The sequence below is a fragment of the Garra rufa genome, chromosome 9, assembly GCF_049309525.1.
Source record: "Garra rufa chromosome 9, GarRuf1.0, whole genome shotgun sequence".
Lineage (NCBI taxonomy): Eukaryota > Metazoa > Chordata > Actinopteri > Cypriniformes > Cyprinidae > Garra > Garra rufa.
The window spans coordinates 41,447,547-41,459,205 of record NC_133369.1 but is presented as its reverse complement, the minus strand read 5'-3'; the positions used below and the strand labels follow the sequence as shown (position 1 = coordinate 41,459,205).

General features: G+C 31.9%; 1 protein-coding gene and 1 long non-coding RNA gene across 3 annotated transcripts in view; one reads left to right on the top strand and one right to left on the bottom strand.

Moving 5' to 3' along the window:
- The window catches only part of nt5c3a (5'-nucleotidase, cytosolic IIIA), a 14,186-nt gene extending 3,373 nt beyond the window's left edge, over nt 1–10,813 (top strand). Inside the window, exons 1-9 of one of the 2 annotated variants that reach the window (XM_073847291.1) lie at nt 6,358–6,563; nt 7,492–7,590; nt 7,831–7,900; nt 9,078–9,124; nt 9,205–9,290; nt 9,371–9,460; nt 9,608–9,770; nt 9,877–10,077; nt 10,152–10,813. In XM_073847291.1, the coding sequence (XP_073703392.1) occupies nt 7,492–7,590; nt 7,831–7,900; nt 9,078–9,124; nt 9,205–9,290; nt 9,371–9,460; nt 9,608–9,770; nt 9,877–10,077; nt 10,152–10,253 (858 nt within the window). In that variant the 5' untranslated portion in view covers nt 6,358–6,563 and the 3' untranslated portion in view covers nt 10,254–10,813. Of the gene's footprint in view, nt 1–6,357; nt 6,564–7,491; nt 7,591–7,830; nt 7,901–9,077; nt 9,125–9,204; nt 9,291–9,370; nt 9,461–9,607; nt 9,771–9,876; nt 10,078–10,151 lie in introns of those variants that run through there. The other variant, XM_073847290.1, reaches the window with a different exon arrangement.
- On the bottom strand, nt 6,594–7,387 carry LOC141342247 (uncharacterized). The gene is made up of 3 exons (XR_012356680.1): nt 7,268–7,387; nt 6,923–7,027; nt 6,594–6,843 (listed from the first exon to the last, which is right to left on the bottom strand). It is a non-coding gene; the product is annotated as an uncharacterized lncRNA (long non-coding RNA).
- Nucleotides 10,814–11,659: the final 846 nt, after the last annotated feature.

Sequence of the window (11,659 nt, the reverse complement as noted above, 5' to 3'; positions counted from 1 at the left end):
GGTTTTGGTGTAAAAAAAAGCATTTACATTTGCCAAAAATACTTTTTATATTAAAAACAAACAAGCAAAACGTAACGCTTTACTTTCCATTAAAAGTATCTTCGTAATGCAATTAGTTACTTTTTTAGGGAGTAACTCAATATTGTAATTGCATTACTTTAAAAAGTAACTTTCCCCAACACTGTTGCTTTTTCACCAGGTATTTTGCTTTTGAAAGGGGTTTAAAAGATAAGTTCAGGCTAATTGATTTATCAAAAGCATATGCCATTAACAACCTTGTAGCTCACAGTAGGTCTGTCTTTGACGGGTTACGAATTGTTGTTCAAAATCAATACAATTCTGGAGAAAATGTTTGGAATTTTCACTCTTAATGTTGCACCATAGAATGTTGCAGGGATGATACTGATATTTGTGTAAATCAGCATCACCCTGGTTTCATAAGAAAAAGCCAATAGGGATTATCGCAGAAAATCAGCTCTGTCTCATTTAGTCCTAATTAGCCACCTGTGTTCCACTGCATTTTACAAGCCACGCAAATGCTTAAAAATTACAAGTGAGGTATTATTACTGATGTATTTAATGTTATTTAAAAAATAATAATAATTTAATAAAAAAAATTGCATTTGTGTTAACCACAGACCATATTTCAGCTATTTAACAAAACCCATTGACTTTGAGACAATGGAATTTAAAAAATGCAAATTCATTTCTGGGGTTTGAGAGTACTTACTGAAGCGTTCAGCACTGCGACCATAGATATCCATATGGAGATACCTCATTCGACCGCTCCATGAATGTCAACACGTCCACAGTCAAAATTTCAGGCACTGCTTGTCACGTTAAAAGAAAAAATCAATGAATTGTTATTGAAGATGGAACAGCATAGTGCAGCTTAAGCTTGTAAGAGCCACAGATAGCTATAGTACAGTTCTCTAGTGATCAATAATATTTGTGAGTTTTAACTAATACTTTTTTTTATTTTTGCAGAATTACCTGATAAATGTAATTCTGTAAAATTCAGCTGCCAAAGACTTGCAGATAATTGTCGAACGTTTTTTAACAATGTTTATGTATTTTTGTTTAAAATAACTGTATTTGAATATATTTTAAAATGTCATTTATTCATGTGATTTTAAAATTTTAGAATCATTACTCCAGTCACATGATCCTTCAGAAATCATTTTTAATATTCTGATTTGCTGTTTTTAAATTATTATTATTATTATTATTATTATTATTATTATTATTATTATTATTATTATGTTGAAAACAGCTGAATAAGACTTTAAAAAAATGTTTTGATGAATAGAAGGTCCAGAACAACAGCATTGATCTGTAATTAGAATTTTTTGTAACATTATAAATGTATTTATCATCACTTTTAAACAATTTAAAGCATTCTTGCTAAATAGAAGTATTAATTTCTATAATTTCCCCTCATATATATATATATATACACACACACTGACTCCAAGCTTTTTAATGGTACACAGATAAATGCTGATTTTTGGATCTTTCTATTCATCAAAGAATCCTGAAAAAATCTACTCCTCTGTTATAAATATTGATAATAATAACAATAATTCATGTTTTGCAAATCAACATATTAGAGTGATTTCTGAATGATCATGTGAAACTAAAGTAATGATGCTAAAAATTTAGCTTTGATCACAGGAATAAATTACATATACATTTTGTACTTGTGAATAAACTAGGTTGCAGACACAGTCAGCTTGCTCTTGAGTGGTCAAGAACCACTCAGATATGGCACATGACTATCATATTAGCAACCCATTGCAACAGACGCTATCTACATATAGATATCTGTGGCTGTGACAGCATTACATTTTTTAAAGAACAGACAGTTAATTCAGTGTATAGGTGATTTTACAACCTCTGTGAGGAAAACAAAAACCTATTATTTAGTGTCAACAATATATCGCTTAAATATGCTTTACTTAGCTCTGCAAAACATAATGACCAAAGGCTGTAGTAAAGAAACATAATTTCTAAATTCTCAACTTAAATTCTTTCATCAATTACTTTAACCTATTCACCTTTTCTTCAGCATGGAAGTAAGACTTCCGGTTTATTATCCGCTTACAGGGAAATAACAAGAAGAATAACAACATACAGTAAATGGTAAAACTGTTTGCACTACAAACCAGTGTGTTCATAAATAAAATAATATGGTGAGACACACCAATTTGCAATATCTAGCAGCAAAATGAGCAGTTTTATACAGCTAAAAATAGCTGGATGAGACCTGCAGGGTTCATACAAGGTGCTTAAAGTGCTTGAAGCACTTCAGTTTGACTTTTTGAAAGGAATGGAAAACCCTTGAAAATAGCAGTATTCCTGAAAATGTACTTTAAAATTGCTTGAATTATTGAAAGACAATGTAACTATGAAATAAGTTTTTAATATTGTCATTAAGCACACATCTTTTCACACAAAGTTCGCACAGTTCAAAAAACTTAAAATTTCATTTAATGTCAGAAAACAATCAAGCTAAGCAAGTAGTAGTACTGACAGTGTCGTGTAAACATTGGTGAAGATGTGAAAAGAGGAATAGATGAACCAAATCAATTGAGTGAGTCATTTACGCTGGAACTGCTCCAATCTCAGGTCTTCAATCATTCATCAAGTGATTAACTAAACCAGATTAAATTAAAAGAGCCATTCCTTTTCAAATGTCAACATCGCTTATAATGATTTTAAAAAGCACATAATGATGGGTGAAAAAAGCTTTTAGAAAAGCTTTTTTAAAGTCCTAATCTAAATCAAATTCAGACTGGCACTTCAGTGTGTGGATTGCTCTGATGGATAGATCTTCTGAGCAGGTTCGCAAATCTTTTGCTTTAGATCAGATTTTTAAAGCTTTGGTGCAGGTTTGCAAATCGTTGTTTCAGATCACAATTCAGAGCGATTTCACAAATGTTTTTTTTTTTTTTCTTCAGATTTTTTTTTCCAACCATTAATGCAGTACAGTTATTAAAACAAAAAAAGAAAAAAGAAAGTATATAAAAATTCAAATCCTATTAACAGTGGTTGTACTATAGTTAAAGTTTATTGTACTTTGTAATACTTTCGTATAATACTTTGCATGAGCTTCACTTTATTTCTGCAGCATTAATTAGAATATTTTTATTGATCTATTTCTCTTTTTTAGAATTTGAAATGGAAGACATTATTTGATAACTGAGACCTCTGAATAAAGTCTTTGAAAATAAAAAAGTAGTGCTTAAATTTCATTTTACAGTATCTGTAGGAAACCTTGGACCTGAAGCTAGACCCATAAAGTTTACAAATGGCTGCTTCCGATATGGTAATAAAAAAAGGTGTATGAGAAACATCATTTTTAATAAAACCTGAGAGGTTTCTGTTCCTCCATTGTATGTCCATTCTACCAAAATATAATGCTTCAATATGTTCAAAAAGACATTGTAAAAATAATTAATAAGAAATTTGCTGTTTTAATTGAAGAGACACAATTCTCTTCATATACATACACATTTAAACACTGATTAACACATACATAGAGCATATCATGGTACATTTATTTTATGGTTACCACATAGAACAGTACTACTTAAATTATTGACATAAGAGTGTTAAAAAGAAACATCCATGAGTAAGAAAAATAAAGAGGACATGCTTAATAATAAATAGAGTTAAGTGCAATAAGCTGCGAAATAGAACTTAATGCAGTATTTATTCTTTTTATGCATGCATAGAAAGCCGCTTCTCTCGACAGCAAGCGATTGTGAATTCAGTTCTTAATCGTGTCTTACCCAGAGTTGCACTATGACGCCCAACATGTGGAGTATTCATATAGTCAGTTATGTCTTAAATTAATGTAAACAGCTAGGGGGAAAAACTGGGTGTGACAGTAGATCAGTTCATTGGGTCTTAAAGCCTAATAAACATGTTGCTTTCTGTCCCAATGTTAATCAAACAACAAAAGACAGAGAGAGAAAATCACTCACTGGTCTTTATTGAGTCACTTACCAATGTATATTTGATTCAGTGATGACTATAGTGTTTGAGGCTCTTGATTATTCTATTTCTGTAGTTTTTTTTTTTTTGCTACATGTTAAACCTACTGTAGCTGAAAAAACTATTTCAGTGGTATTTTTGATTTATTGTTTTATTGTACTTATTTTTAACCACCAAAACTAAAATATATTTATATTTATGCATATTGTGAGCGTGAAATTTCAAAAAATTTCTTATATGGTGTAATAAGATTTAGTTCATATCACCGACCCCTACTTGACACACTGTGTTTTAAAGTTGTTAAAATATCGTGTCTTAATTTTTTATTTTTTCATTAATTCTGCGGGTCCTTAAAGTCTTTTAGTATCAAATTTAAGACCATAAAAAGTTTTACATCTAACAAGAAAGTCTTTTCAAGAGGTCTTACATTTGGAGACGGAAAACAAGAATTGTGATATGGCTTAATGTGAGATTAAACTTCAAAAGGCTATTATTTCATTCCATAAATATGAGTTTTGTTTTGCATGTTTCAAAGTTAGCTGCTGTGCTGCTTTGTGTACAATTGTTACTGGGGAAAACATTATATAAAGCCTGTCTGCTGGTTTTGTTCAGACTAATGCGAAAATCAACCCATATTGAGTTGTAAATGTGAACTGGTGGATCAACAAGAAGCAAACTCATCATAAAAATCTAAACAATTAAGACAGTAAAGTATATTTATTTAATTATTAATTGATTCAATTAATATAGTAATTGATACTTTTGACTTTGTTTTCTTAAAAATAGCTTAAGGCGAGACACCGCAGGTGAATAAGGTAAAAAAAAATAACTAATAGTTATCACCTTACTTAATTGATTGATTTTTTGATAGTTGCAAATAAAATTGTATTACAAGTTTTCTAAAATGATAGGTTTTAATATGCCAATGAAGCATTGTTTAATGAAATGTGCACTCATTTGCATACATTTCTAGTACAAAAATCTGAACACTGGATGAAGTCAGTTTCAAAATTCTTGTTTAATTTTTTTTTACAGAGGGAATTTTGGGTATCTCATTTTGTCACTCTATAATTCATAAAATACTTTTCATAAATTATATATTTTTGACAGTTTTTGGGGAATAAATTGTTGTATAAAATCAAGCAAATTATATATGAACAAATCCCTTTGTAAAGACCTCCAGGATATAGACAGAAATAAAAATGTAAAGTTTGATGTGTGTAAGTGCTACTGAAGACTTATGGCTCAGTGTAGGAGAAAAAAACTCATTTTAAGAAACCGACCTTTAAAAATATGTATTGTAATTAAAATCTATTGACACAAATAGATAAAGTGCTATAAAAGAAACACTAAACAGTGTCTTTTGTATAATTTTTTCCCATTAGTCTGTAAAAAAACACAAACCACAAAGCCCAAAATCTCAAACTTGACAGGTGCATGTAAAAACTGCATTTTTTCCTGCAATGTCTCCTCTTATTACGTAAATCTACCTATATTGAGTTGTAAATGTAAACTGGTGGATCAACAAGAAGCTAACTCATTATAAAAATCTAAACAATTAAGACATTTGTTAATTATTAATTGATAATATTGCCTAAATTAATATAGTAATTGAAACTGTTGACTTCATTTTTTTTAAAATAGTTTAAAGTCTAAAATGTAAAGTTTATCATTTTATAAAAAATTTCGTGTTTTTGTGAAAACTGGCATATGAACTGTAAATCATGCCATTTTACAGTTAATATGTTACCATAGTCTTTGCCTTACACAGCTAATAAGGTATTCATTTTATTTGTGCAGGTCTAAAAAAAGGTCTTAAAGTCTTAAATCTAATCTTAAAAATCCTGGAGATACCCTGTTAATTGTGTTTAATTGTTTACCTTTGATAAGGTGGGGACAGAATAAGTGCATACAATGAATCCCAGTGATGATTAAAGACATACCTCATGGAATGGAATTCAGTAGAAGGTGTTGAGTCAGAAACAAGTAACGGCATGACTCTTAAACCCTAAGACTGTGGCTATTACAGTTATACTCTCAAATACATCAACCATAAGGAATCCTCTGGTGCAGTCAGTTTCATTCTAGAGATTTATTAAGTTTCTGCTTATAATTTCTCTTTCTGACATTGTGAAATACCTCCCCCTGCAAACCCTGACCTCATTGAACCACACAATCCAGACATACCACAGGCTCAGACACAAGGAGATAACCTTAGTGTTTTAGTCAGCATAATTTCATTTGGGGATATATTCAATATACTGTTTGACTTACCTACTTTTTTTTAGGTTTAATGTAAAGTGTTACAAAAACTCTTAAAAAATCAGCACCTATGCTTCATCTGGTTCCACATTTTTTTGGTCGTGTTATTGTTTGTTTGTATATATGTGTGAGTGTCTGTCTGCTTAAAATGGGTGTTTGTGTCATGTGATTGCCTGCGAGGGTTTAGATTATGGGGTGTTATCAGTTTTTAGGCAACGCCCCCTGTGTGCCAAGGCTATAAAAGCGTGTGTCAGACAAGAAACATTTTCTTCTGTTTGACACAACGCCTGGAAGAGGAAAAGGTACGCTTACATGCTATTTATACGCAGAGTTATTATTGGACTTACCAATATTTGTTTACTTGTGTAATGCATTAAAGGTTTATGAGGCCAGCATTAGATGATAAATGTTTCTTGACTATAACCATTTATTTGATGTGTTGATGTTTTTGCATGCCTGTCACTTGCATTAGCTGTGAAATTGGCCTGTTTTTCTACTCATGAAAAATATCTCATCCACTGGTCATTGTGGTTTACTGTAAATGTGTTGTAGAACTTCTTGAATGGGTTGTTTATATGTTCTCTGGAAGAAATAAAATTAGTTTCAAAAACTGTACAGTCATTCGCTTATGCAGGGTTGTAAATATGAGGGATCTGGTTACCATTTGGAAGGCATGAGATGGGGGTTGGGGTAGATCACAAGTACATCCAATGTACTCTGAGTATGTTGTCCACTGTATTTTTGGAATGGAGACGACGGACTCAACCTTCACAGTGACAAATGACATGTCAACACAGACAGATTTTTAGTTTGTAAAAATGTTAAAATAGTCTTATGTTAAAACTGTTTATCAGTATACAGAAACTCGTCTTTAACATATATATTCATATTGCAGCTAAAGCATGAAAATGTTAATTATGATAGAAAAAAGCATTTTCATTTGAAAAATGTATTACAGTACATTTAAGTAATTATGAATAAGATATAGGTTGTTTTAAAATATTACCTGTGATATATCACAGTCATTTTCTTCTGCTTGGTGGATTTCTTCCTTAGGACTCAAGACCCAAGCTAGTATCTTTCTCTTCTTTACTGGTGAGAGGTTTCAGCGTCTGCCTACTTCTGGCCCCTCCCTCTCTGCAGTGACATTAAGGAAAGGGGAGGGAACAATTAAGCATGCCACTGAACCGCTTAATCTCATTGGTTCTTTCTGTGTTTGTGTTTCTACAGATGCCAGAATTTGAGAAGAGCACAGTACACATCAGAGACCCTGAGAGGGTGGAGCAGATTATCTGCAGTCTCATTAAAGGTGGAGCAACGAAACTGCAGGTACAAACACTGTCGCCACACACCTCCCTGTGCTTCATCAGGCCATTTGTCTATCATCACAACAGCTGTCATATTACTTGGTTTATGCATTGAATGCAAACACGCCTGTGCTGTCAACACAATCGTTAGTAGTGTTTAACAAAGCAAGCAACTTGATAATGCTGATTTATCAGTCTGTGACTAGGTCTAATGACCCACGGTGTCTATCTTGGCTCTGCTGACTCTTCTTCTGTTTGACAGATCATCACAGATTTTGATATGACGTTAAGCAAGTTTGCTGTCAACGGAAAACGTTGCCCAACATGTCATAGTGAGTAAAAAACAGCCAACCTTTTGATATCTTTTTGTTTGCAACAAAGAGCATTTACAAGCATCAAGTTAATAAAATAGTCTAATAGGGTTACAATACGTAGAGTTTTTTTTACTCTCATATTTAGTCAAAAACTGTAAGATTTTAAATGTTTTTCTTTTTAAGAAATCTCTTCTGCTCACCAAGCCTGCATTTATTTGATCTGAAAATTCAGCAAAAGCATTAATATTGTGAAATATTTTTACTATTTAAAAAAAATCTTTATTTGAATATATTTTAAAATGTAATTTATTCCTGTGATCAAAGCAAAATTTTTAGCATAATTACTATAGTCTTCTGTGTCACATTATCCTTCAGAAATCATTGTAATATGCCGAGTTGTTCAAGAAACATTTATTATTATCAATATTTAAAACAGTTGAGTGCATATTTTCAGGATTCTTTGATGAATAGAAAGATCCAAAGATCAGCATTTATCTAAAATAATACTTTTAACATTATACACTATACCATTCAAAAGCTTGGAGTCAGTCAATTTTTGGGGGGTGAAAAAAATTAAAGAACTTTATACTTTTATTGAGCAAGGATGCTTTAAATCAAAAGTGATGATAAAGACATTCCTATTTCAGATAAATGCTGTTCTTCTGAACTTTCTATTCATCAAAGAAACCTGAAAAAATCTGCTTAGCTGTTTTCAACATAATAATAATGTTGTTGTTTTTTTGAGCAGCAAATCAGAATATCAGAATGATTTCTGAAGGATCAAGTGACTGGAGTAATGAAAAAAACAGCTTTGAAATCACACGAACAAATTACATTTTAAAATATATTCAAAAAGAAAACGGTTATTTTACATAGTAAAAATATTTCAAAATTTTACTGTTTTTGCTGTACTTTGGATAAAATAAATGCAGGCTTGGTGAGCAAAAGAGACTTATTTAAGAAACATTATAAATCTTACTGTCCAAAAACTTTTGACTGGTAGTGTATTTCAACATTTTTCCTAATAAAAATAGTGCATTTATATAAAAAATTATGTAATGTTACATTTTAACTATATATTATATAACAATATATATTAAACAATCTATTTTGTATAAACATTTTAATGACACTTAATTGACTGATACATTTTTTAAAAAATATGTGAAATAATATGTACATTTTACTTTGACAGATATCATTGACAACTGCAAGCTGGTGACAGAAGAATGTAGAAAAAAGGTATATTTTCTTCAATAAAACATGAGCATTTAAAGTTTATATGAAGTAGATTCACATGCTAAAAATGTAATTTTTTCCAGCTGCTCCAACTAAAGGATACATATTATCCAATAGAGATAGACCCTCATCTGACCATGGAGGAGAAATATCCATTTATGGTGGAGTGGTGAGTGGCCACACATGCAAATAGACACATGAAATGTGTTCAAAATGTTTTATTAAAATAATGTGGCCTTTGTTCCTCAGGTATTTTAAATCTCACACATTATTGGTGGAACAGAGATTGCAGAAGGACAAATTTCCAGAGGTTGTGAGGGAGTCTGATGTCTGTCTAAGGTACAAACAGCCTTTAACTCTGAATACCAAATAATCTTGCATTAGAATGTGGTATCATTTTGCAAAACACTACACCAAAAGCACAATTAATCTTTCAAAGATGTTGCCGGATCTGATCTTTATCGTGTCTTTGGTCGCATGTGACAGGGAAGGGTATGAGCAATTCTTTGATCGGCTGCAGCAGCACAACGTTCCCGTGTTCATTTTTTCTGCGGGTCTGGGAGATGTGCTGGAGGAAATTATCAGACAAGCTGGCGTCTACCACACCAACGTCAAAGTTGTGTCCAACTTCATGGACTTTGATGATAACGTGAGTCTCAAAGCTTTCCAAATCATTGGTTTATATTGCTCTCAAACACTTAATTGGACTCAGCGATGATCATCTGGTGATCGGGATCTTCTGTATTATCTTGCAGGGGGTCCTGAAAGGCTTTAAAGGAGAGCTGATCCATGTTTACAACAAGCATGACGGTGCCCTGAGGAACACCGAGTATTTCAAACAACTTAAGGACAATGGAAACATTATTCTGCTAGGAGACTCTCTCGGTGATCTCACAATGGCAGATGGTGTGCCCAACGTGGAGAACATCCTCAAGATAGGCTTTCTTAACGATAAGGTACTGATTTCTTTTCTTATTGCTCGAAAGAAGACTATTGACTTTTACTGATCAGGTTTTGTTGTATTTTTCAGGTGGAGGAACGGTTAGAAAAGTACATGGACTCTTACGATATAGTTCTGGTGAGGGATGAAACACTTGAAGTGCCTAATTCCATACTACAGAAGATCTTATAATACCAGCCCACAGAACAGACTCAAATTCCAGGATATTCAGAGTCACCTGGATAATTCCAGCACTGGACATGTCAACATGCCTCACATGCTCACAAGCCATACATACTCCACCCTTTGACCTTTTTAAAGTCGTGTCCTCTCGTCATATTGAACTATTTTAATAAACACATACATCTGGATCCTCGGTGTAAACGAATATCAAAAGGAAAATGCATCATTTGCATATTGGTAAAATTATTGTTTGTAGTATTTTTGATATGGAAATATATGTATTCAGTGTTTGCAATAAAAGTTGGGACTGTGAACAGTATAATACCCAACTGACATATCACATTCATCATCATTCTTAAAATGATGTGCACTTTCTAAAGAGCTGTTAAAGTACTCATGTATTTCATATGAGTATGCAGGCTGCATGCACAGTTGAAAATTAAAGCAATACATGTATTGTGTGCTTTGTCCTGTAAGAAAGTTTTAGCATAAATAATCAACCTTTTGGTGTTAAAATTTGCACAACCTCCTGATTACCTGTGAGGTAGGCAATAAAGTTTTTTTTTCTCTGGATTGTTTGATTCTATGAAATTGCGTGAATGCACCAGAAAGATTTATACAAAGCCAGTGACTCTTTTACTTTAACAGATAAGGCCCAACTTGTTTGGCAGTAAGGCTGAACACAGGGTTTGTGCTTTTAAGGTTTAGGAAGGAATATGTTCCCTGAAAATGCTAGTGAGGTTAGGTTTAGTGCTTCCAAACGACTTGAGTCTTTTGATTCTGATAACCATAATCTGTGCTGGGGAAAGTAACTTTTAAAAGTAATGCATCCCTTTATCAAAAAGAAGTATACTTCAAGTTTATTTTAAGTTCAAGTATATTTTTAAGTAAACTTTATGTAGTAAGTATACAATCATCAGTGTACTAGTAGTATACTTTTAAGTGTACTATTTCAATACACAATTTCTAGTACATAAAAGTATACTTTTAAGTATAACAGTAGTAAACTTGGAGTACACAACTAGTTTACATCTATGTTTTCAGTTTGTACTGCAAGTATACTAAAAGTGAACTTATAGGCATACTAATAGTTTACTAATTAAATACTTTTTTTGTCTTTTTAGTACACTTTGACGTATAGTCTCAGTTAACTACTAGTTTAGAAGTTTTATACTGCAAGTATACTAGTAAGTTTACATCATACTTTGTATTACTATGTCCCTATTAAGGTATTGATTTGTATATATTTTGTTATATGAATATCTGAACATACAAAACATCAAAAGTAAAACAATATAAATATAAAATAAATTCTAGCTTCATTCCTTCTTATAAACACTTGAATGTGGTGAGAAAGTTTCATAAATAATAAATAAACATTTTGAGCAAAAAGACTATTCATGATAATCAAAACG